At 52.4% G+C, this 24,941-nt stretch overlaps 10 protein-coding genes across 10 annotated transcripts; 6 read left to right on the forward strand and 4 right to left on the reverse strand.

The window, feature by feature from the left end:
* Window positions 1–123: 123 nt before the first annotated feature.
* Window positions 124–2,511, reverse strand: Z517_01993 (6-phosphofructokinase; the record flags this gene model as incomplete). Its single annotated transcript, XM_013431104.1, has 1 exon — window positions 124–2,511. The coding sequence occupies one exon, from the start codon at window positions 2,509–2,511 to the stop codon at window positions 124–126; it is 2,388 nt and encodes a 795-aa protein (XP_013286558.1).
* A 746-nt stretch (window positions 2,512–3,257) lies between these two features.
* Window positions 3,258–5,232, forward strand: Z517_01994 (uncharacterized protein; the record flags this gene model as incomplete). The annotated part of the gene is made up of 2 exons (XM_013431105.1): window positions 3,258–3,532; window positions 3,582–5,232. 2 exons carry the CDS (start codon window positions 3,258–3,260, stop codon window positions 5,230–5,232), a joined length of 1,926 nt encoding a protein of 641 aa, XP_013286559.1.
* Window positions 5,233–6,373: 1,141 nt separating this feature from the next.
* Window positions 6,374–7,941, forward strand: Z517_01995 (uncharacterized protein; the record flags this gene model as incomplete). Its single annotated transcript, XM_013431106.1, has 2 exons — window positions 6,374–6,795; window positions 6,855–7,941. The coding sequence occupies 2 exons, from the start codon at window positions 6,374–6,376 to the stop codon at window positions 7,939–7,941; spliced, it is 1,509 nt and encodes a 502-aa protein (XP_013286560.1).
* A 394-nt stretch (window positions 7,942–8,335) lies between these two features.
* Z517_01996 (uncharacterized protein) lies at window positions 8,336–9,451 on the forward strand (the record flags this gene model as incomplete). Its single annotated transcript, XM_013431107.1, has 1 exon — window positions 8,336–9,451. One exon carries the CDS (start codon window positions 8,336–8,338, stop codon window positions 9,449–9,451), a length of 1,116 nt encoding a protein of 371 aa, XP_013286561.1.
* A 790-nt stretch (window positions 9,452–10,241) lies between these two features.
* Z517_01997 (uncharacterized protein) lies at window positions 10,242–11,456 on the forward strand (the record flags this gene model as incomplete). Its single annotated transcript, XM_013431108.1, has 2 exons — window positions 10,242–10,311; window positions 10,363–11,456. 2 exons carry the CDS (start codon window positions 10,242–10,244, stop codon window positions 11,454–11,456), a joined length of 1,164 nt encoding a protein of 387 aa, XP_013286562.1.
* A 635-nt stretch (window positions 11,457–12,091) lies between these two features.
* On the forward strand, window positions 12,092–14,884 carry Z517_01998 (uncharacterized protein; the record flags this gene model as incomplete). Its single annotated transcript, XM_013431109.1, has 1 exon — window positions 12,092–14,884. One exon carries the CDS (start codon window positions 12,092–12,094, stop codon window positions 14,882–14,884), a length of 2,793 nt encoding a protein of 930 aa, XP_013286563.1.
* A 411-nt stretch (window positions 14,885–15,295) lies between these two features.
* On the reverse strand, window positions 15,296–16,273 carry Z517_01999 (YggS family pyridoxal phosphate enzyme; the record flags this gene model as incomplete). The annotated part of the gene is made up of 1 exon (XM_013431110.1): window positions 15,296–16,273. The coding sequence occupies one exon, from the start codon at window positions 16,271–16,273 to the stop codon at window positions 15,296–15,298; it is 978 nt and encodes a 325-aa protein (XP_013286564.1).
* Window positions 16,274–16,766: 493 nt separating this feature from the next.
* On the reverse strand, window positions 16,767–20,143 carry Z517_02000 (uncharacterized protein; the record flags this gene model as incomplete). Its single annotated transcript, XM_013431111.1, has 2 exons — window positions 16,767–16,827; window positions 16,887–20,143. The coding sequence occupies 2 exons, from the start codon at window positions 20,141–20,143 to the stop codon at window positions 16,767–16,769; spliced, it is 3,318 nt and encodes a 1,105-aa protein (XP_013286565.1).
* An 814-nt stretch (window positions 20,144–20,957) lies between these two features.
* On the reverse strand, window positions 20,958–22,652 carry Z517_02001 (isocitrate lyase; the record flags this gene model as incomplete). Its single annotated transcript, XM_013431112.1, has 1 exon — window positions 20,958–22,652. The coding sequence occupies one exon, from the start codon at window positions 22,650–22,652 to the stop codon at window positions 20,958–20,960; it is 1,695 nt and encodes a 564-aa protein (XP_013286566.1).
* A 731-nt stretch (window positions 22,653–23,383) lies between these two features.
* On the forward strand, window positions 23,384–24,790 carry Z517_02002 (2-methylcitrate synthase, mitochondrial; the record flags this gene model as incomplete). The annotated part of the gene is made up of 1 exon (XM_013431113.1): window positions 23,384–24,790. The coding sequence occupies one exon, from the start codon at window positions 23,384–23,386 to the stop codon at window positions 24,788–24,790; it is 1,407 nt and encodes a 468-aa protein (XP_013286567.1).
* Between the last annotated feature and the right edge of the window lie 151 nt (window positions 24,791–24,941).

Here is a 24,941-nt window from a genome sequence, read left to right on the forward strand (position 1 = left end):
GCTTGCTACTGCTGGCCTCCTGTCACACCATTTCCTCGACGAATCCAACCAGCCATATGCACCTCGTAGACTGCAACTTTCCCTTAATATGCACGCGTTTAGCATCCTCCCTTCGACATTGCGTTAGACCTGCTTCGAAAGAGTCCGCCTCAAAGTCTCACCAGACAGGGGTTTGCCACACTCCTCGCAGCAGTCCGCAAGCTGGGGCCGCCCGCTCAGAATATCCACCGTCTCCTTCATCGACAGCCAGAATTCACTCTTAGGCCTACGATCCTCCCAATCGGTACCTGTAGCTTCAAGACCTGTAGCGCCCCCCATCGGAGTGAAAACAACTTCAGAGCCTTGGATACCAATGACAGCTACTGACAACGGGTCGTCTGCAATCCAGTCCTTGGACTTGCCGGTAAACCGGTCCTCGATATGTTGCATACACTTGATCGCCATCCGGAGGGCACGGATTCGATCCATAGGCGAAGGCTTGCCACCCTGCTGATAATGACCAGGTACGGCTGCTCGAGACTCGAACCGACCTCGGGCTTCCTCTTTGATCATATCGGCAATTACCTGTGTCGTGTACGTGGTACTAGCTCTTTCATTTCGAAGGATGATTTTGCCCGCTCTCGACGCTCCTTGATCGTTCTTGAAGTTCTCTCGCAGGAACTCAATATCCCTCGCAATCATATGGATATTGATTCCTTCCTCGGGGATGTACACCGCAAGTGCGCCAACCGAGAGACCGGCCATCGTCGCAAGATAACCTGACCGACCTCCTTGTGTCTCGATGACGAACACCCGTCGCCTTGACGATGAAGCAGACTGCCGAATGGCGTCGCAGAATTGGATCAGCGTGTTCAAGCACGTATCACTGCCGATAGAGTATTCAGTGCCAGGGACGTTGTTCGATACTGTCGCAGGTAGCACGACCAGCGGGATCTTGAAAACCTCATATTGTTCTCGCGCCTTTCTCAGTTCACTTGCGGCAGTGAAAGCTTCAAACCCACCAATCAGAAACAGTGCATCAAACTTGTATATCCCGAAGCATTCAGCGGTTTTCTTCATGTCCGCACTCGGTAGTCCACGGTTCGTGCCGATTTCAGAGCCCCCTTCGTTGACCCATGGATCTACGTCGATCCACCGACACTCACGTACAGACCCTAGCGGCTTATCGTCGTGGTGTCGTTGGAGACCTGGGAAGCCATTGTGGATCGCAATTGGAGTATGACCGCGAGTCAAGCAATATGCAACGGCCGCGCGCGTAGCTGGATTCATACCCCCGGCAGGGGCTCCGACGTGTATGATGGCGATCCTCAGCCTCTTCTCCTTGGGTAAGAGCAGAGCAGGGTGATCCGTGGAAGTGGTGATGACATAACTATTGTAGTATTCCTTGAATTCGACGTCGCGCAGCTGCATAGCTTTGTCAAAGTCCTTGGCCGCGATAGCAGCACTGACCGACTTGGTCAAGGCTACTGTCTCCATTAGGTTGGAGCGTTCAATCTTGTTCTCCCGGATTGTTATGACTGGACTGGGTGTGCTTGGAGTAGCTTCTAGGACAGCTTTCACCGCTTCGACGCCTTGCAGTGTCGACAGCCAACGGTCGTAGAAGCATGCATGCCCACCACGTTGTGTATGGCCTAGAACCGTGACGCGTGTATCAAGCTTGAGCTTCTGCGTTAGAAGATCTTTAACCTGGTTCGCAGTGATCCTGTTGAGTTCTCGATCGTGGGCCCCCTCCGCGATGATGACAATCGACCTTCTCTTGCCTCTCCGTCTGTGAGTGGCGATTATATCGCACATTTGATCTTCCCAACCAACCCGAGGAGGTTTCTCGGGAATGAAGACGAAGTCAGCGCCTGTAGCTATAGACGCCATGAGGGCTAGCCAGCCACAATGACGCCCCATAACTTCAATCACGAATCCTCGTTGATGGGAGGCGGCAGTGTCGAAAACGTCGTCAACCGCGCCGCAGATGCGTTCGAGAGAGGAGTAACAACCGATGGTGGCGTCGGTACCAGACATATCGTTGTCAATGGAGCCAACTAGACCGACGATATTCAGGTGCTGAAAGGGGTCAACTTCTGCCTGGGTCAGCTCTCCAGTTTCCACCAGCTCTTTGAGTAGACTGGGCCATTCTGCTCTGAACTTGTCAGCACCAGTCAAGCTACCGTCACCACCGCAGATGACAAGGGCATCAATGCCGCGCTCAACCATGTTTTTCGCTGCTTTCAGTCGGCCCCATCTTTCCATGAACGCCATGCATCTTGCAGTGCCAATCAGTGTTCCTCCTCGAGACAAGTATCCTCTCACATCTTCCCAGTGCATCTCTTTGATCAGATCGCCGCCTTGCACCAGGCCTTCGTAGCCTTCATAGATCGCATAAGACTCGCAGCCCATGTGGATGGACATACGAACAACAGCTCGCACGGCGCCGTTCATGCCAGGGGAGTCACCTCCGCTGGTCATGACACCAATTCGACGCTTCTTGGGAGGAGCGGGCACACCGTTGGCAGCCATTTTACTGGCAGCCGTAGGCAGTGGACGGGATTAGAGGGATTGGTCTGGGTTTCAGGCTGGTCTCTGGTAAGGGAATCGGTATAAAATGATTGAGGATTGTTTGACCGAGGGGCAGGCCAACGCGAAAGGTGCCCTTATTTGTACGGGAGGAGGAAAAAGAAACGTGAGAGAACTTGAGGCCAGAATGGGAGGATTGGGATAGTAATAATGAACTTGTTAGAAGATAATGCAAGAGTCTATCAGCAGATAGCATACGAAGTCTGTCGTGCCGAGCAGCAACAGCTGAAGCCGCAGAACGTCATTCGTGTATCCTCAGTGCTTAGCAGCAGAACTATGAGTGGCTGTTGGGCGCCCGCAGGGCCTAGCGGCCTCACCAGCCCAAGCTCCAGCACCCCCACCATGACCGAGCCTGCCGATAGGCCTAGAGGCATCGCCCCGGTGATAGAGAGGGGCAGCAGAAGAAATTTTAGGTAAGAACAGTAGCGGCCCCCTAGTCCCCCCCAACTTACTATCTCTAGGCTTGTCACGGCCCAGGGCTCTCTTTCGTTACTGCGCGCTTGAGTTCGCGATCCAGATTTTCACCAATCAAAACATGCTCCAACCTTTCCACCTCTGCTTTGTAGGCTTGACTGCCAGTCATTTGATACAGTAATAACTTAGGCTTCGATCGAGAGGACCTCCCTACGGACCACGGACTGATAAGAGGTTGCGCACATTGCCCTGTAGTTGGTGCGGCACCAAGCATCATGTCTGAGTTGGACACCATCAGCCTGCTGATTCCTCCTGAGCCTTCGTCCAAACCCCAGGATCTCCAAGCGCAGATTCAACAGATTATCGCACAGAAAGGTCATTTTCGTCATGTCACCCAAAGTTCGCTACTCGCCGAGATCCAGGGCAAAGCCACTGCGCCGGACGCAGTCCAGGTTGATCCGGACGATGAGCCCCAGGCCGAAGATGATACTCCGCAGAAGCGTCAGGAACGTGTTTGGAAGCGGCGAGATGAGATGCTAGAGCGCATCAAGTGAGTCTCCTTTGACCACCCATGATTGCGAAGTCTGACCCGTATACAGCTATGCACAAAACGAGGTCCTCTGTGCCCTGGACTTTGTGTCATTCCTGATTTCTCAGCAGTCAGTTCCCGCTCAGCATTCCATGTCGCCCGCCCTTCAACAGGCCGTTCCTGTCGGGACGCTGGCCTCGAGAGTATTGAAAGACAGACCAATTCCTCCTTCGACGAAGCGGCGGCTGGCCGCTGTCTCTCAGGGCTGGAGGGCTGAGGGCTTCCATTCAGCATCCCAAAAGCTGGCGGCAGCTTCTGGTAGACTTCAAACCGAAGCTGAGCGCGAGGCAGAGTATTGGCACCAGATTGCTGATCTCAATAGCAGAGGATGGTCAGTTTCGCGACTTCCACGAGACCGCAAGGCCATTGGCGTACATTTCGGATTCTCTGAGTCTGCACCGCAATTTCGGGACCGAGGCTTCGCTCTTCTTCGACAGGGCTCTGATGGTTCAGTCGTTCTGGACCGACAGGTTGGGCTTAAGAAACGCAAACGGCTGGGCGTCTACGTTGTGCGGGATGGCATCAAGACAGGCGCTTTCGACCTTCAAACCATTGGGCCTTCCGGTACGACGGAACTTGACCAGAGCCTCAACGACTACCGCAATGCCATTTTCGAGGAAGAGCTGTTCTATGAGATATGCCGTGAAGCGCGTCTTGTGGCCAACCAAGGCATTACTACACGGTCGCAGAGCGTAGAGGTTGACGTCGGCGGCGAGTACCACTTATTGCTCGTGTCATCCAGCGAAAAAGAAGATGTTACGTCTCCCAATGCTGCAGACAATTTGACAGCTCAATTCGTGGCCATATCTCTACGGTTGTTGTTGATTGCTGCTCATGAGCAGAATCTCATCAGGCGATCGGAAAAACCGCTGCCAATGACCCCCAAAGCACGACCAATCCCAGAGTACGCGTTGCTCCGACCTATTTTGGCACATTTACGACACCGTGCAGAAGCGGCAACCTTTTGGGATAAGTGCAGAGCGTTGCTGGGTGCCTTCAAGCGAGCAGATCTACCGATCTCGGTGTCGATGGAGGCCTCGAACGCCACAATTTTCCAATTTCTGCAGATGGAACGACCCAACACCATGCTGGCAGGCTTGATGGTACCTGTAAAAACCAGCTTCAAGATACACCTGACAGCACAGCGAAAGCTGCAGATTGGACTAGCCACATTTCTTGGGCCGCCTCTGTTCGGCTCTCGCTACGAAATATCGTCGATTGATTTTGGGCTTGCAACCATAGCGTCATCTCACCATGAAACTCGCGACGAGGCGCTGTCATTCATCCGACACATACTGTTGTTGGATCTTGTTGCGCACAGTGAGACACTGGCCCTAGAGGTGCAAGCTGCGACCCGTTCAGAGTTGGATAAGAGCAAACAAACAGAATGGGCCGTCTCACAGCCGCACGACGGTGAGCTGAGCTTGTACGACGCTCAGGAGGCCATCGAGAAGCTGCAGATTTCGGTGCAACACGAAAGTATCTGCGTCAAGTTGAGCCCCGTGGGAAGGAGAAGCGGTGTCCAGAATATGTTGTGGTCCTGGACATCGGCCGGCTGTTCCAAGACAGAGGGAGGTGTGACGAGTGTGCAGCCTGATTTCACTTTTGATGGAGCAATAAAGCAGGCAATAGAGAGCAGTAGCCAGAGCAGTACTACTTAATCCGCCTGTGTCAGACTGAGCGCTGCACCTATTCTTCGAGGAATACGACATACCCAGCTAGAGGGCAATAGGACTCGTTCGACGCGAGCTTCGTTTATATATGTGACACCACAAGTGATATGCCGCTGTCATTACGTTGTTCTCTGTCCGTAATATGCTAAGGTAGACGAAGGTTCTCCGACGAAGCATTCAATTTGTACCGTTCAAAGCGAGATCGAGAATTTAATTCGGGAATGGTTGATACTGGCGGGGATAAAACATAATTCCATGTCTCTAAAATCCGTGATATTACATCTTGATCATGACCACAACTCCATCCACATACGCCTCTAATTGTTTCGTATCATAGTCAGTCATTCACCGCCGCCGAAGATGCACTGGTAATTACTCATTCAAACCTCTTGGAGTCTATGGCTCTTCCCTCAGTGAACGGAGATGGGCAGCCAACTCCACACAAACGACATCGACCCGCTCGAACCTGCCAGGAATGTAGACGAAGGAAAGTGAAATGTGATCGACTGGAACCGTGTGGCCATTGTGTCCTCACCCGAAAGCAATGCTGTTACAGCCATAAATCAGCTGCAGCCAGTCGCACAAAGCTTGCCCGTGGGAGTGTCTCTGTGGTGCGTGAGCAACCATCTGATCCCACAACACAGCTGGCTTCAGACTCCGCCTCAGATGCTTCTCATCTCGTGGTTCGTGCGCCAAAAGATCAACTCGCTGCCCAATTCTCTCGTGAGACGACGAGGTGGTCCGGCTCTTCGGCGACTACCGCCAATCTTGACGATGTTGCAACTGGTCCACAGGATGGAAGTATTTGCTTGAATAAATCCAGACTATTTGGCCAGAGTCACTGGTCGAATGCTACGCTTGAGGTCCGCCGTCCACACCTCCCTTCCGAATATGTCGAATGTCTTGATACTTAATTAATGCTCAACAGCTCCAAAAGACAGCTGCAGTGTTGAGTGCTGAAATTGGAAATGCCACGGACAATGAAAGTCTTGCACGACTGAAATGGGAGATTGGTTCTCTCCTTCAAAAATGCAAATATCTGTCCAGGGATATCAAGTTGTCTCAACTAAGCAGGCACTCGTTATTTACACAAGCATATCCGTCCATCGCGAAAGAGTTCGCCGATCAGATGGTACACTTGTACCTTGCTTACTTCGAGTCTGTGTTTCGCATCTTACATATTCCCTCTTTCTGGATCGAATACGAGCAATATTGGAGCGCTCCCACGGAGGCTGATACCATTACTCAACTCAAGATCCAGCTAGTTGCCGCCATCGGAACTGTCGTTACCCAAGATGCTACCAAAACGACAGGCATCTATTCCACGGCGTGTCAGTGGCTATATGCCGCTCAGGACTGGCTGGCTGGACCCATGAAAAAGAACCGCATCAGTATCGGTAGTCTGCAGATTCAGTGCTTGCTGATCCTGGCTCGACAGGCTCTTTCTGTTGGGGGAGATGTCGTTTGGATATCGATGGGCACTGTCGTTCGGACCGCGATGCAAATGGGTCTACACCGTGATCCGAAACATTTCAAGAGTATTGGCATTCTGTAAGGCTCGCTGAACTTGTACATTATTCCCGTGACTGACATAGTGTTGTTGATGCTAGTGAAAGCGAGGTTCGTCGAAGACTCTGGGCGACCATCCTGGAGCTGGATATCCAGTCAGCCTTGGACGCCGGAGTACCACCTACTCTCTCAGTACATGATTTTGACACAGGGCCTCCCTCCAACATCAACGACAAGGATATTGATGAGCAAACCGAGGCTCTCCAGGAACATCCCACAACGACGGCGACTGATTCATCACTACAGCGATTCCTCCTCCAGGCTCTCCGTCCAAGGTTAGAAGTTGCCCGTCGCATGAACGGGCTAGTACCCGCGGTTTCCGAGACATCGTACAAAGAATTCTGCACTCTGACGACCACGATCATCAGCGCCTGCCGGGCCTGTAGCTCGCATATACCCAGGACGAGCAGCTTGGACGCAGCCTCGTTCCACCACCACCTCGCAGACCTCCTTCTCCGCCGCTTCATACTCCATCTTCATCGGCCCCTTGCTAGCCGAGCCCGAAGTAACCCACTGTACTATTTCTCGAGGAAAATGAGCCTGGATGCCGCCATGGCTATCCTCACCCCGGTCCCCAAGAACCCTGAATTCGCGCGTCTCGTGCTAGTCGGGGCGGGTATGTTCAAGAACCGCATGATCCACGCGTCCCTGGCCGTGGCGTCGGAATTGCTCATGGATGTTGAGGAGCAAAGCCCGCTGGAATATCCCACGCCCTCACGGGAATCCTCGGCCTATCGAAAGATGTTGACGGACGCGTTGCAAGAGGCGCTGCGGCAGTCTACCGAGCGGATCCGTCTCGGGGAGACGAATGTCAAGCTACGTATGAAGCTGAGTATGGCTCTGCGCCAGGCGGAGGTGGCAGCATACGAGACCTCGTCATCGATGCAGCAGTTGGCCCAAGTCGCCAAGGAGAGCCTGGAGTTTTCATACGCGATCATCCAGGAGCGGGCAACAGCTCAAGGAGTTGACATTGAAGCTGGAGGACGGAGCGGAATGTCCGAGAACGTTGACCAGGATGACTTCGACCCAGAGCACTTCTCGCTCGACCCGAACTTTAGCTTGGACGACCTCTTCTTCCTTCCTACAGATCTAGATGTGAATGGTGTAGCAAGGCTTCCTCAAATGTAAGACTAGGGGAAAATAGAAGACGCATCTAATTTGCTATATCGTTAACATTTGTCCTCGTTCGGTGCAGTACATTACAAATTGCTCTCTGTCGAATCCTTAAATGAATACATGGCCCTTACGACCGCCCTTACTAGGTATGCAAGATTAGGCATAAGTCCGAACTCCGCATCCTGACCGAATTGCGCGGAGCCGGTAGCGGTTGGGGAAGATCCGCGCCCGCAACCGGCACGTGGCGGCCATAGTGTTCGCGTATGCGTGCAATATATCATGTCTATAAAACCATGGAATGCCGGACGTTCAACTGAGGAAACCATCTCATTTACCATCTCATTTACCATCTATACCAAGCGCGGGTGAACCTCAAACTTACCTCTACCGCCGGTCCTCAACAGTCATGGCATTACCAGCCCTGCCTAGTCAGCACCGGGCCCTCGTCCTCGAAACCCTTGAAGGAGGATTCTCGGTCAAAACTGTCCCAACTCCAAAACCAGATGTTGGTAGTGCCGTCGTACGCATCCTTGAAGCCGGAGTGATCTCATATCATCGTGAGATCTATAATGGGGAGCGAAAGTATGAGTTCCCGAAGCCACTGGTCGGGGGATTGAGTGCCATAGGACGCATCACCGCCGTGGGCCCAGATGCCGTGGTGCTAAACCCTGGCCAGCTCGTCTGGGTGGATTGCGTAATCCACGCCCGAGACAATCCGGACTCTCTGTTTCTCAGCGCTATACACGAAGGCAGTGACGCTGGAAGTCGGAAATTGAGTAGCGATGTCTGGCGCGACGGAGCGTTCGCTGAGTACATGAAGGTGCCACTCGAGAATTGCATTCAGCTAGACGAAAACAGGCTGTGTTCGGAGCTGGGATACACCACTCGCGAGTTGATGTATATGATGTACCTGCTGGTGCCGTTCGGCGGCCTGAGGGATATCCACCTCGAACCCGGTGAGACGATCGTTGTGTCTCCTGCGACTGGCGGCTTTGGTGGTGCGGGTGTTCAGGTCGCAATAACAATGGGGGCAAGGGTGATTGCTATGGGGAGAAACGAAAAGGAGCTGGCCAGGTTAAAGGAGCATGTCAAGAATGGGACACCAGGAGCCAACATCGAAACCGTCAAGATCATAGGGAATTATGAAGCCGATGTCGCGTCACTGCAAGCTTTCGGGACCATCGACGCCGTCATCGACCTCACACCTCCTTACGCATGTCAAACGATGCACCTGAAGAGTGCCATTCGCTCCTTGCGTCGAGGGGGTAGGTGCAGTATGATGGGCTACGTTGAAGACGTGATGAATTGGAACGTCATGGCCCTGAACCAAACGTTGAAAGGGAAGTTGATGTATGAGAGGGAGGACATTGTGCTGTTTGTTAAGATGTTGGAGCGCGGCATGTTCCCTCGTGGAAAGAACCTCGTGGATCCCAAGGTGTTTAAGATGGAGGAGTGGAAGGAAGCACTTGATGCAGCAGCGGAATGGACAGGACTTGGTAAGACAGTTATGATTGAGCCATGAGTGTTGACCACTTCTTCCTCAGGGACATCTTAGAGAGAGTATGTGTGTCTTGTGTTTGTGTGCGAGGGAGTGGAAGCGAGTGAAGAGGATATCAACAATATTCGGGTGGCATCTTGCCTCTTTTGTCCAATCGTCTGGATTGTCCTATCAAGTGTTGCCAAGGTTCCAAGATGTGTTAAACGGCATCATCTCTTGCCTAATACGGAGTGTTGCATCGACTATTCAATTGCTTGGCATCATCAGCAAACGTGTCTTCCAATCCATCAGCCAGCAACAGCAACAGCTATACTGTTGCTCTTCCCTTCAGTCTCTGTAAAACTCGTACCCGGTTCAAGCCAAAAACGCTTCCTCTAGATTCCGCCCGCTTTTCAGGTTGTTCGCTGCGCAAAGCCGCAAACAAACAGGATGACTACCCGATATCGAGTCGAGTGTTTGTCACCAATCTCATATATCAAGCAGTTGTCTCAAAACCCTTGCTAATAATGGCTAGATGCACTGAAGGCAAGTAAAGCTAGCTGCTGTAAGGCAGGACACGATTATGCTGACTCTGATACGGCTGAAGACCCATCGCAGAGACCAACTTGTATGTAACTAATCTTGTCACGCGTCCCCTGATTGCTGATTCCGCCTCGTTAGATCGAATGGATCAAGGTGAGAGGGCAATTGGCAGTCGGAGTGCCTAGCAAAACTCTCATTACGTACTCTCTAGGGTCTTCTTGCGGTTCCATTCGTCCTCAACTCGCAACCAGCCGTCGAATACGACGGCTCCAATGGCCAGAGCTTGGATACCATGGCGAGGTCAGCGCGACAGCGATTCGCTGAGATCTTCAGAGATGTCGAAGATTTGATACTCGATCACAGTGCGTTCGAAGACTAGCAGAAGGAGGGTTAAACGAGCTGACTAGTCGCAGTCAACCAGCAAGCTGTGTCGAATCCAAGGTCTAAACTCAATATGCTGGTGCCTACCATTTCTGCCTTTTTTACACCTCTAGCGCTAGAAGATGCTTTCCGATACCAAGATGCGAAGCGTGCCATCTCCTCCCGTCGTTTTGTTGCCCCCTCTTTCAACGACATCCGACTGATCCTCAACACTGCTCAAGTGATGGCGATGATCCAGCCAAAGCCATACAGACAACTGAAAATCAAGCTGAACCCTGGACTTGAGCTTTTGACATTCGATGGTGATGTCACACTGTACGAAGATGGAGCATCCTTGCATTCGCCTGAGGCGAACCCAGTGATCCTGCGTCTCCTTCATTTTCTGTCTCAGAATGTCAAAATCGGGATCGTGACGGCCGCCGGTTACATGCAACCCGAGCATTACTTTAACCGATTATCTGGCCTTCTTCTAGCTGTCAAGGATTCAGAGAATCTCAGTGCTGCTCAAAAGTCGAATCTGATTATCATGGGTGGTGAATCCAATTTTCTCTTCGTGTTCGACGAAAAGGAAGAACATTGCTTGCGGTATATTCACCGGCGAGAATGGATTTTAGATACCATGAAACACTGGTCAGAGTCAGCCATCCAAGAGCTTCTCGACCATGCCGAGTCTGCGTTTCAATCATGCATTCGCACACTTCGGTTGGAAGCCAAAGTACTCCGGAAGGAACGGGCAGTCGGGATTTACGCAGCTGACCAGTCCAAGAAGCTCACCCGTGAACAACTGGAGGAAACTGTCCTGGTGGTTCAGCAGGTGGTGGAGACCTCGATCAATACAGCCAACTCCGAGAAGCCAGCTTCGTATGCGGACATCCCTTTTACCGTCTTCAATGGGGGTGCCGACGTCTTCCTCGACATCGGAGACAAGTCCCTAGGAGTACAGTCATGTCAGAAATGGTTTGGGGGTATTCCACCTTCTAGCACGCTGCATGTTGGAGACCAGTTCCTGAGCGGAGGGGGCAATGACTTCAAGGCTAGAAGTGCATGCTGTTGCGCGTGGATTGCCAGTCCAGCAGAGACTGTGGCATTATTGGACGAAATGATAGCTCTGGCGAAAGGCGAATAAGCGCTGGGTTGGCCGCATGAAGTTCAGAGGTCGGGAAGAACCAGACGAACAATAGACTTTATGAACCCTGGATGCAAAGTGGCCACGTACGGATGATGATGCGAGTACTCATGCTTACCGGAGTGGGAGGGTCCTAGAAGCCGCCCAGCGCATATGATGTGATGTGAGACGGGTAAAGTCCTCGTCCAAGTCTATTATTTGTGGTGCAGTTGTGCAGTTGTGCAGTTAGCGCTACTAAATAAATTCGGGGGCTCGATCTGTTGCAGGGGTTCGGATCCTTTCTGGGGGGTCGAGATGGCGCAGGGCCAAACTGCGGGTAGTGCGGACGTTGACGACCACATCATAGTTCATCCACCATCTCTAATTAACACGAGGCTGGCTCTGCTCGGCAGTCGTATTCTTGTTGAAGACAGGAGATAGTCAATGCTGACTCTCGTGTCCTTTGGCTACTGTGGTCCATCCTTGTGAAATGTGGTCCTTTCGTCGGACAACGACTTGTTGATTGAGACCAGTCTTCCCCGAATTGAGTCGTCCCTGGTCCTCCTCCTTACGACCCTGCCCGCACACCGTTTCCTGTTGCATTCAGCGCGAAGGCCTCGCGGCGCGTGGATGCCGCCCGTCTCTTACCTGTCACCATGTCGTCGATGCGCGGTCTCGTCCAATTCATAGCCGACCTCCGAAATGCCCGGGCGAGAGAACTGGAGGAGAAGCGAATCAATAAAGAACTGGCCAACATCCGCCAGAAATTCAAGAGCGAGAAATTGGATGGCTACCAGAAGAAAAAATACGTCTGCAAGTTGCTCTACATCTACATCCAAGGGTACAACGTCGACTTTGGACACCTGGAAGCCGTTAACCTGATCTCCGCAACCAAATACTCCGAGAAGCAGATCGGTTACCTTGCCGTCACCCTATTCCTCCACGAGCAGCACGAGCTCCTGCATTTGGTGGTCAACAGTATCCGAAAGGACCTGCTGGATTACAATGAACTCAACAACTGTCTGGCCTTGCATGCAGTGGCCAATGTGGGTGGTAGAGAAATGGGCGAGGCGCTCAGTGCAGACGTCCATCGGCTGATGATCTCCCCTACCTCCAAATCCTTTGTCAAGAAGAAGGCCGCCTTGACGCTGCTCCGGCTCTATCGAAAGCACCCGGCTATAATTCAAAGAGAGTGGGCAGAAAGAATAATATCACTGATGGACGATCCTGATATGGGTGTGGTGCTCTCTGTCACTTCTCTCATCATGGCTCTGATTCAAGACAACCCGGAGGCATACAAGGGGAGCTATGTCAAGGCAGCTCAGAGGCTGAGAAAGATTGTCATTGAGAACGACATCTCGCCGGATTATTTGTACTACAAAGTCCCTTGCCCGTGGATCCAAGTCAAATTTCTAAAGTTGCTGCAATATTACCCTGCTTCAGGTAAGTACGACACCATTTCCCATCCTCGTCCGAGCGATTCTGACTTCAGAGTAGAAGATTCGCACATACGCGATATCATTCGCGAATCACTGCAGGCCATCATGCAAGCAGCTACAGAGGCGCCCAAAAATGTGCAACAGAATAATGCTCAGAATGCCGTATTGTTTGAGGCCATCAACCTTCTCATCCACCTTGATACAGAGCACCAGCTCATGATGCAGATTTCTTCCAAACTGGGAAGATTCATTCAGTCGCGTGAAACAAACGTGCGGTACTTGGGTTTGGATGCCATGACCCATTTTGCTGCCAGGTCCGACACTCTGGATCCCATCAAACGGCACCAAAATATCATCATCAGTTCGCTGCGAGACCGAGATATCAGCGTTCGGAGGAAGGGCTTGGATTTGTTATACAGCATGTGTGACACAACCAATGCCCAACCTATCGTCAATGAACTGTTAAAGTACCTGCAAACTGCGGATTTCTCAATACGCGAAGAAATGACGCTCAAGATTGCGATTCTAACGGAGAAATACGCCACTGATGCTCAGTGGTATATTGATATCTCCCTGAGACTGCTGGCCATGGCTGGGGATCATGTCAGCGACGAGGTCTGGCAACGAGTGGTTCAGATTGTCACCAATAATGAAGAACTGCAACCCTACGCAGCACAGCATATCTTTGACTATTTGAAAACCGACAATTGCCACGACACGCTTGTCAAAATTGGAGGTTATATTCTTGGAGAGTTCGGCCACCTAATAGCCGACAACAAAGGATGTAGTCCGATCGAGCAACTGATGGTGCTACAGACCAAGATGCTGTCAGCCCCCGATCCCACAAGGGCTCTGCTGCTGTCAACATTTGTCAAGTTCGTTAATTTGTTCCCAGAGATCAAACCACAGTTGCTCCAGATGTTCCAGTTCTACAGCCACTCGCCCGACTCAGAGTTGCAACAGAGGGCATGTGAATACTTGACTATTGCGACTCTACCGACTGATGACCTACTACGAACCATTTGCGACGAAATGCCCCCGTTTTCTGAACGAGCCTCCATCCTCTTGCAAAGGCTGCACAAGAAGAGTGCCGGGATCAGCGAAAGGAGAACGTGGGTGGTTGGCGGCAAGGACGCCAATGCCGATGAAAAAGAAGTTTTGCTGGCCCAGCAGACAGGGCTCAAGCGATCCTTTACCACTATCGTCAATGGGGCAACTGGAAATACGAATGGCGCCGCAGCCACACCGGGACAGAATGGAACGACCAGTGCTGCAAAGGACCTGGAAGGACTGGATATGAACGGCCATGACGATGACGTGAAGTCTTCCAGTCTCACGAGCACGGTCCATCTTTCGCCAGACTGGGAGATCGGCTATGACAACCTGTTCTTCGCCGACGAAGGTGTCTTGTACGAGGATCCCCAGATTCAAGTCGGCATGAGGGCAGAGTATCGTGGTCATCTCGGGGTGATCAAGCTGTACTTCACCAACAAGGCCTCATTTTCAGTTGGCTCCTTCACGACCACTGTGGATAACAAATCGGCCCCCAGCCTCAAAATTGATAACAAGAACCTCCCTGATTCAACAGTCAGTGCAGACTCGCAAGTCCAACAGACCATTGTGTGTACTTCGGTTGCGCCATTCTCGGAAGCGCCCACCATCCGCATCTCATATCTCGCCGGAGCCCTGCAGGGATATACTCTGAAGTTGCCTATCCTACCCCACCGGTTCATGGATCCATCGGAGCTCTCCGCGGAGGATTTCTTCAAACGTTGGCGGCAGATTGGAGCGGGCCCCCTTGAAGCGCAAAGTACATTTGGCATGCGCAATCCTTTGGCGCCAATGAACGACCAATTTGTCCGCGAAACCGTCGCAGGATTCCGTTGGCGCCTCCTGGACAACGTGGATCCAAATCCAAAGAACATTGTTGGATGTGCGGTGTTGCAGTTGGAGAAGGGAAAGACGGGATGTCTACTCAGACTAGAGCCCAATCATCAGCAAAAGGTATGATTCCCAAGGAGCGCTGTCCTTTGTACATGATCGAGACTGACCTTTTATTTAGATGTTCCGCGTCACTATTCGTGCGACGCAGGAAAAGGTTCCTGAAATCCTGTTGAAACTCATGCACGAACGACTTGCTAGAGGGCCTCCAATTTAGGGGCGGCCTCGACTCGTGTCACCAGCATCAGCATTAGCAGGTCCGGGTATTCAGTCCTCTTCAGCGCCTGTCGTATGGTGTTCAGCGGCCCAGATGGAGCGGGTACAGCATGCATTATCCTCACGGGTGACATATAATTTGAGCATCTTCTTGTCAAAATAGCATGATGCCGTTCTTCCCTTTCTTTTTCCCCTGTGAGTGGTCAAGCTCACCGTTGGCCACAAGGTCATGAGATCCAAGCCCTCTCGTATGATAGAATGCTCTTACTTCTTCTCTTGTCCCGTATGTTCTAGCACTGTAGCCTCTTTTTTTGGAGGGCGTTCCCCAAATATCGTACTCCCTACCCGCACCTCACTACTACCCAACCTGACTGCGCTCTCAAAGTCCTCCGACATGCCCATGCTCAGCTCCAGTTCATCCTTGTCCTGCAGCCCCAGATCTGCGGCGAGTCGGTCGCGGGTGGCGCGGAGGGTGAGGAAGTCCTCGTTTTCGGTTTCCGCGGTCGTGGCCTTTGACCGCGCGATGGCGCCGATGGTCATGAGCCCCTGGAGGTGCAGGTTCGGACACTTTGTGCGGTCGCGGACGAGTCTGGCGAGGGAGACCAGCTCCACCGAGTCAGGGCGCAGGCCGCTCTTGGACTCCTCGCCCGACGTGTTGACCTGGATGAAGACCCTCAGCTTCTCCTCCATGCCCGTGTCGGCCAGGACCTGACGCCAACTGTCGCCGTGTTCCTTTTGTAATCGCTCGTTCCGCTCCGCGCGGCCTTTGTTCAAGAGGTTCGCCTTCTTCTCGCTGTCGACGCTCTCGACCGCCCACAGGTTGTCCACGTCCCTCGTCACCGGTACGCACTTGTTCGACTGCAACCCGCCGATGAAGTGCCACTTGATCGTCTTGGGCAGCAGTCTCGACTTTTCTACCAACTCCTGCACGTAGTTCTCCCCGAAATGGTCGTGGCCTTGCCCTTGCGTCCCACCGCTGGCCGCGGGGGACGAGGTGTTTTCAGGCGCCGGCGCCGGACGATGAAGGGCGAGAATGTCCGAGGCAGGCTTCAGCTTCGATACAGCAACGACCCGCACAGGAGCCGCCGGCGGAGGACTCGTGCCTGCAGGCAAGGAAGCGCACCATGCGCCATGGACTCGTTGCTGGACGGAAGTGAGGTTGTGCCAGAGGGCGGATGCGCGTTGTGGGTTTATGGAAATTTTCATGTCTGATGGGACTTCGGCGTCGTTTGTAGAGCTCATTGTCGCATTGACTAGTATCTAGGTCGCTTGGTCTATTCGAGAAAAATGAGGGCGATCCACGATAAGCTGCAGTGGTTGAAGATCGGGGATTCATGTACATTGTATATGCTTCCTGGCGATAATTTAATTTGTACCTCCGCCAGATACCACGTCATTGTTTCGATTGGAATCTGCGGCACAAACTCGCTCAACTATTACTGCACAACACATCAACATATTAACGTGAAAAAGTCCTCATTCATTAAACGGGGTATCCTCTCGTGGTGCCAGCCTGTCTATCAACATCATCAACCCATTGTCTATGGAGCGCGCAACATATGCAAAATCCTAGTCAAACTTCCATATGGCAATCGAGTCCCGGTCTATAAGTCATTTTCCCACATGCCCAGTCTATCGTCTATCGTCCATGGTCGAACGGCGTGCATATCCATGGTATGGTCAAGATTTCGTGTGAAAGAACGCCAACGCTATGAATTCAACCGTCTTACCACCCTTATTCGTCGTCTGAATCAGGTGGGTGAGGTGTCCCAGGAGGTTTATTGAGCCATTCGATACTGGAAATCAAACCATTAGCACATGGTACAGAGACTGCTCGGGTAGGGTCAGAACTTACTGTCTTAGTCTTCTTCTCACTTCCCTTTCCTTCAACTGCGCCCTCGTCATCTTCTTTTTCTTCTTCGCCTTGAACTTCATATCGCTGTTGTCTTCGACGCCTGAGTTGACGGCGGAAGCGGTGGCGCTGGATACCGCGGAGCTGACATTACTGGACCCCGGGCGTGAGTCGTCAAACCGGTTCAGGTCGATAGCAAGGTGACCCTTGTGCGTCACTTTTCCGTTGGCCACATGCCACTGTTCTGGACACAACGCTCCAACAAATTCTTCGTTATGACTGATCATGACAACGCCACCCTTGTAGTCGCGGATAGCCACAGCCAGACCACCTAGTGAATCTCGATCCAAGAAGTTGGTCGGTTCGTCGAGGACCAACAGGTGAGGGTTGTTCCACATGGCACCTGCTAGCACGACTTTCACTTTCTGGCCACCACTCAAACCCGAGATCTCGTTGTGGTTGGCGATTTCAGGATCTAGTCCAACGTCCTCAAAGTGCTTTGATATCACCTTGGGTTCGAGAATGCGATAACCTAGACCTTCACGCGATGCCTCGTGGTCATCAAACTCTTGGACCAACTTCTGAAAGCCCCACTCTAACAGGGTCTCTCTTGAGACCTGCGAGTTGAACTTTGGAAGCATGTTTCGCCATTTAACCTCGTACTGGAACGTCTTCTTGTACTTTTGCCGGCCGATCAGATTCTCGATCTGTCTGGAACCCTTCCCATCTCCGAGGTCGATCCATTTATCCATCTGTGCCTTATCCTCAGCAGTGAGCTGCCGCGTAGCTTTCATCAAGACTTCTCGATCATCTCCATTGGCATATCTCCACTGTAGATACTGGTTTGGTGTTTTCTCCAAATGCATCTCGACGTGCTCCAAAGCATGCTGCTTGATGTATCCAATTCGCAGATTGGGATGCTTTTCCACCTTGCCCGTTTGAGGAATGGTTTCGCCAGTCAACAACTTGATCAGGGTGGATTTGCCTGCACCGTTGGCACCGATAATGGCGACTCGGGATGATAAACTTAGTTGACATGAAACGTCGGTCAAGCTAGGCTTGGATGCACCGGGATAGGTATAGCTGACGTTCGTCATGCGGATGATAGACCGTGTGTTAGACTTGACGCCGCTGAGGATGCCAGGAGGAGGGAACTTGAATTGCACTTGCGTGGCTGATAGTGTGTAATAGCTCTTGCCTTCGGGCTTGACTTTGACGAATGCCGCGAGATTTCCAGGATAATGGACCAACTTCTTGTTCTCATAGTGATAAATGTCCGTGCATACTGCGTCGAGGAAGCCAGAGTCGTGGGACACGATCAACGAAGTGATTTCTGTGTGCTTCTGGAGATACTCCTCGAGCCACTTGACATTCGCAACATCCAGGTGGTTGGTCGGTTCGTCGAGCAGGAGAACATCAGCCCTCATCAACATGGCCCTTGCCAAAGCCAGCTTCATCTTCCAGCCTCCGGACAACGAACCCACCTTGTGGGACTGTCGACCTTCGGGACCGGCTGTAAAGCCAACTTCGCTCAAGACTTCTGAGATTCGCGCTTTGCCTTCTTTGGCTATTTCGGGATCTTTGGACACATATTCAAGAATGCTGATATCAGCATCCTCGCCCTGATTGTGCTCCACGAAACACGTCTTCAGGACTTCCTTGGGCGGAAAACCTTCCAATTTCCCTTCAGCAATACTCCGCATTAGAGTCGATTTCCCTGCGCCGTTACGGCCACATAGACCGTAGCGATGTCCCTTCAGAAGTCGTAGGTTAGTGTGCGAGAGTAGTAGCATACCGCCATAAGCAAGCGAGAATTCGGCATTGACAATCTCGACCTCGTTCGGGTCCTCAACAACTGGAGCCCCAAATCTTTTGTGATCCTCTTCCACAAAGTGCTTCTGCACAGCCTCAGCAACAGCTGTACAGAGCTCGTCTGGTAGCATGTACTTCAGATACGGTCCAACCCGGGAGGGAATACGTGAGAAGATTCGAGAATTGACGTCTTCTCTAACCATTTCCGAGACATAGGTCTGGCCGGTCTTCCAGACCGACATATCCTCTTTGTTGAGACCGCCTTGGGCGCGTATTGAGCTGTCCAGGACTTTTAAAACGTCATCAGTGGTTGTTCTCGCAATTTGGCCATTGGTCACCCCATCTTTATCGTCGCCCATAGCTTTCTTCATCACATTGACGGCTCTGGTGGCGAGTTCTCGGACTTCGGGGAGGGACGCATTGTCTTTCACCCTTTGCACGCCAGGCTGTAATTTGGGCAGAAATGTTCTAGCCTCGACGGGATCGTGCACGAGCTTGGTCAAGTTCTCCACGACAACTACTGTCTGGCGGAGAACTTCTTGAGATGTCGTCGGCGTGTTGAGTGATCGTTCCAGCAACGGGGTAAGAAGAGCGAGAACAGGAGAGGTGACGATGGCGACAAAGGTCGTTTGAGAAAGGGCGTGAATCGCTTTCTGGAGAGTCTGGGCGGACGGGTGTTTCATGGTGTCGATGAGCAGGGGTATCCGAGGTGCTACATCGTCGTTTTGGAGCAAAGTCGTGAGCGAGGTCATGGTCTTGGTGGCGGCTTTGGCGACTTCAGCTTTGAGATCGTGCATACCACCCTCCACAACTGGGATAAGCTCCTTGAGCGTTTTACCCATAGAATCCCGCAATACATCCTTAGCTTGTTCCTCATCTTTCGTGCCTGTTCCCATCTGGGCCTTGTCGGCCATCTTTCCCAAGAGAGTGTAAGCACCCACAGTGCCTTGCCATTTTCCAGTTGGTTTGGACAGATAGGCCTGTAAAGCCGGGAGGAGGCCTATGACCATGGCCTCGGGTGCGAGATTCTTGAACAGTTCGTCGACGGCGTATTGCGCCGACTCACGAACTGAAGAACCCTTGTCGGCCAACCCATCGAGGACCAGATTGAAGAGGCCACCGTCTTGGATCAGGAAGACCACTTCACTCAGCGGCTGCTCACGGGGGAATCGCTCAAACATGGCCCCGAGGATGAACATGGCGCTTTCCCGTTTGGCGCCATTCTTCTTGTCTGCGGCGGCCTTTTTTATCTCTGGTATGAGGTTGTAAGAGACAAGACCCCGAATCCCCACCGATTGGATAAGGAGGTTTGTGAGGGCATATGCAGCATCGAGGGAAGTCTGGGCGGAATTGGTGTCGATAATAGTTTTCAGAAGGCTGCTGACTTCTTCGGACGCTGGAGCGACCCCGGAAAAGTTGGACTTCGAAGGAACGACCGTCGTCGCCATTGCGGGAGCTAAGGGAGGGCTTTCGATGTGTGGCATTACTTTGCAACTGAAATTCCGTGCAGCGCGGAACTTCTAGGTCTCCCGGAAACAAACAGTAAAAATCGAACTGGAGAAAAAAACTTGAACACAGAAGGCTGCACGGATCAACAAGAACGATGGTGTCGCTCCCTATGCCACCGCAGCCCGCGCAGGAGTGAAAAGTAACCCAAGGGGAAGACACAAAACAATAGAAAAAGAATAAATTGCAGAAGCGACGAGGGGCGTATCGGTGGAGAAGAGGAGCCTATGAGAGAAATCTGACACGGCCTGCGCCCACCAGCCGCTGACTTCACTGGCTGCTTTGGAAGGATGGAAGATAATTTTTTTCCTTTCAGCCTTGTTTGAAATTTTTTGGGGGCGCCGACCGGATACCAGGGGGGTAGTTTCTAATCGATAAGAGATAGGCGGAGCAAGCAGGCAGGGCACTGTTGGGGGCCACCAGAGGGGGTTGGTTGACTGACTAAGCAGCATAATATACTTGCAAATTCATGCTGTTTCCGTTGCCACCATGGCGAAAATGATTTCGATTCTCCTCCAACACCAAGTAAACACCTGGTTATGCAGTAACTAGAAGCTTTTGGCTACAACAATATATCTACAGTGAAATCCCCAGCTCGAAAAACATTCTTTTATCCACATCACGTCATCATATAGAAGTGCAGCACTCTCAGTGCCTGTCTCATAAGATGGACAGACCAGCGGCTTCACAGCAGTGCTCAACAGAACAGGTGTCAAACAAGGCTATGCCCCATGATAGTGCATCAGCATCTTTTCATTAGAAGCCTGCCTCTGTATTGCCTTCGCCCATACTCCGGCTAGAACTGCTGCCGCTTTGAATGGCGCCAATAATTCCATCGATATATGGTGCTCCACTCCACTTCTGATGAGTGAGAACATCAACCCCAAGCTCCTTCTCTCGACTCTGGACCAGCTTGACATAGGCGAGCATTCCGTCTTCCTTAAAGCCTCGCGACAGCTCCGCGCTAATCGTGGCCGTGGAATGGAGTCCGGCAAGGGAGATCAGCTGAAGCACGAAGCCTTCCTTGGCAAGATCCCATACGAATGACTTGAGCGAAGTATCGTTGAAGCCCTGACCCATCCAGTTGAACGACGGGCTCAGATTATACACAAGTTTTTTGCCAGGGTAGGCCTCACGGATCTCCCGAGCGAAACCGGCAGCTTTCGACACGCTGGGGTCGGCAGTCTCCAGCCAGAGAAGGTCTGCATAAGGGGCGAACTCAATGGCACGCTTGGTTGCAGCAGGAATGCCTGCTCGGTAATGGTAGAAACCTTCGCGAGTTCGAGGGACGTCGCAAGACCAACCCACGGGCGACTTGGTGTATTGAGAAGAGAGTTTGCGGCGTGAAGAGAGGGACATGTTGCGATCTGCTTTGGTTTTGGCGAGATATTCCGAGGCATCTCCGCCTTCAGCTTTGATGTGGGCTTCGACAGCTTCGTCAAATGTGACCAGCTTGTGCTTCTTGACCCATTCAGCTTCAAACTTGTCCACTTCTGGTCCATCTGCTCCGTTCAGCTCCATCTCCTGGAGAACCTCGGCCAGCGGAGCGGTGTCTTCGGTTACACCAAGGATATACTCGTGATCCCGCACGTCGATGGCGCTGGAGAGTAGTTTGCCACTCTCCGAGTCAGTTCGGGCAATGACAAGGTTCTCGCTGCCCATCATATCCCATTGAAATCTTGCGGCGACGAGGCGGTTGATGTGGTCGCCCACAGGTACCAACACCTTTCCTGCCAAATGACCGCATTTCTTGCCCCCGTGGAGCTGGTCCTCGAAATGCACTGCCGCAGCACCATTCTCGGCGAAGAGCTTCGCCAGCTTGATCACGGCGGACAATCCACCGTGCCCGGTGTCTCCATCTGCAACGATAGGTCTCATGTAGTCGATGTAAGGGGTCTTCTTCCGTTCTTCCGCATTCATCTTCCGCCGTGCGTCGAAATGTTTGCGGTCGTGGAGTTGCTGAGCTTTAAACAGTCGCTGAACTTGATTAGGAACCGTGTTATAAGGATAGTCGCCGAAGTCTGCCGAAACCTCATTTGTGGTCGTGAGAACGGATGAGCAGGCCCAGCCCGATACATAGAGAATCTCTTGGTTGGGCGCCTGCTGCGTCATCTGGACGGGATCAATTGCTCCCATGGTGTGGACTGGCTTGCCCTCGGCTGCTCTCTCTTCCAACAAATTGAAGAGTTTCCTCGCCATGAGCGAGCTAGGATATACCTGCTGCAACGTCCCTCGTTTGCTCACAACATCTTCTGGTCTGTAAGGTCTTTTGATGCCCTTGTATCTCGGTGATGCCCACCATGCCTTCACATCTTCTACTTGTTGCTTGAACAAAACGTCTTCTGCGTCGCCAGCTTTGTCCTCGGTCGAGAGAAGTTGAAACGAGTCGGAAGGTAGTGAAGTGGACACGGGAGGGTTCACTGCGGGTAACGAGGACAAATATCGGGGCATAGCTGCGAAAAGTGGTTTTGATACTGTTGCTCTTGTGGTATGTCTGGCTGCGAGCCTGGGAAGGCTCCTGGGTAGGCGTCGAAGCATTGTTCTTGCGATATCACTGACCTCTTCTAAACATTCCAAAGAATAGCAATGTGGAAATGGACAAACGGCACTCCCCTGGGTTATAGCATTAAGAAATGGCGCACCTCTATGAGCCTTGCGGACGGCAGCCCGAAATTGCTTGGTAAGAAACAAACACCTCGATCGTGGAGAAACCACTGTCGAGGGCTCTCAGAGCTGCTGGAGATGCTGGAGACAACGAGCCTCTCCCGACTTCGGGCCGCGAAGCGACGAGCTCCGGCAGGGTCTGTGGGGGGTTTTTGAGGAGAAACGGAGGGCTTGAAAGTGCCTCGGGACATCGGTTAGGCTCGGAGCTTTTGTTCATGGGCTGAGGCTGTCCACCGAAAATGCGCCTTTCACAAGGGGCTGGTAGGCTTGTCGCTAATAGCGAAGTTCGGACTTCACATTTTTTTGGTTCGAAGCAAAAAGCTCTTGCATGCCGCATTCTTGCAGAATACTGTTAGCTTTCTCGACTCTCATCTTCACCACCAGTGCTCGCACACTATCTTTTCGCGGTGTCGACATCTTCTCTCGCTGCGTCCATTGAAGTCCACGAACCCCGCCCAGGAAGCACCGTCTCAGCAAACAATAGACACAAGCTGTGAATAGGAGGATTGTTGATTGCAATGGCTGCCACAACCAGGACCACCCAGCACGCCCTGAGAAGCCTTCGTGCTGCTTCGTCAACCCGGCCTTATGCCTCCTTGATCCTTCGGACGTACGCCTCCTCTGCCGAGCCCGACCTCAAGGCTACGCTTCAGTCTGTCATTCCTGAGAAACGAGAATTGCTCAAGCAGGTCAAGAGCCATGCCGACAAGAAGATTGGAGACATTACTGTCGGCCAAGTCATCGGCGGCATGAGAACAATGAAGTCCATGGTTTGGGAGGGTAGCGTGTTGGACGCCAATGAAGGCATCCGCTTCCACGGCCGAACCATCGCCGACTGCCAAAAGGAGCTCCCCAAAGGCACCTCTGGGACCGAGATGTTGCCTGAGGCTATGTTCTGGCTCCTTTTGACCGGCAAAGTCCCTTCCACCTCCCAGGTTCGAGCCCTCTCGCGCGAGTTGGCCGAGAAGTCGGACCTCCCACCCCATGTCGTCTCAATGCTCCGCTCATTCGACAAGAATGTCCACCCGATGACGCAGCTGTCGTGCGCCGTTGCTGCTCTCAACACCGAATCCAAATTTGCGAAGAAGTATGCAGAGGGTTTGAACAAGGCGGACTACTGGGATTCTACCTTTGACGACAGCATCAACCTTCTCGCCAAGCTGCCTCGTGTGGCTGCGGCAATCTTTGACAAGTCTGCACTCGACCTGCCCTTGGACCTTGACCAGGACTGGGCTTACAACTTCGCGAAACTCCTCGGGAAGCCAGGGAAGGAGAACGAGGGCTTCCAGGACTTACTTCGTCTTTACCTCGCACTTCACGGAGATCACGAGGGTGGCAATGTCTCGGCTCACGCAACTCACCTGGTCGGGTCTGCTCTTTCTGACCCATTCCTGTCGTACTCTGCTGGCTTGCTGGGTTTGGCCGGACCTCTGCACGGTCTTGCTGCCCAGGAGGTCCTCCGCTGGATCTTGAAGATGCAGGCGCAAATCGGTGAAAACTTCTCTGACAAAGACGTCAGAGACTACCTCTGGGCAACTCTTCGCTCCGGCCAGGTTGTCCCGGGCTACGGTCACGGTGTGCTCCGCAAGCCTGACCCACGATTCAAGGCATTGATTGACTTCGGTGATGCCCGTGAGGACATTGCGAACAACCCCGTCTATCGGCTGGTCAAGAAGAACAGCGAGATTGCGCCAGGCGTCTTGACCGAACACGGCAAGACCAAAAATCCTCATCCCAACGTCGACAGTGCTTCGGGTGTCCTCTTCCACCACTACGGCTTCCAGGATCCCTTGTACTACACCGTCACTTTTGGAGTCAGCAGAGGTCTTGGTCCTTTGGCGCAACTGATCTGGGATCGTGCTCTGGGCATGCCAATTGAGCGACCCAAGAGCATCAATCTCGAAGGACTCTTGAAATTGGTGTAAACCTTCTCTGTCTACCAGGAATCGTTGTACATAAATTTGCCTTGTTTACGTGGATGGACCGGCGTCCTTAGTCTGTGTTGTACAGCCAACAGGGCGCTTCTCAACACTTCTCAAAATGATAGCAAAATTCTAGATCAAATGCTCCGAACTT

Source organism: Fonsecaea pedrosoi (genome assembly GCF_000835455.1).
Source record: "Fonsecaea pedrosoi CBS 271.37 unplaced genomic scaffold supercont1.2, whole genome shotgun sequence".
In the NCBI taxonomy this organism is placed as follows: Eukaryota; Fungi; Ascomycota; class Eurotiomycetes; order Chaetothyriales; family Herpotrichiellaceae; genus Fonsecaea; species Fonsecaea pedrosoi.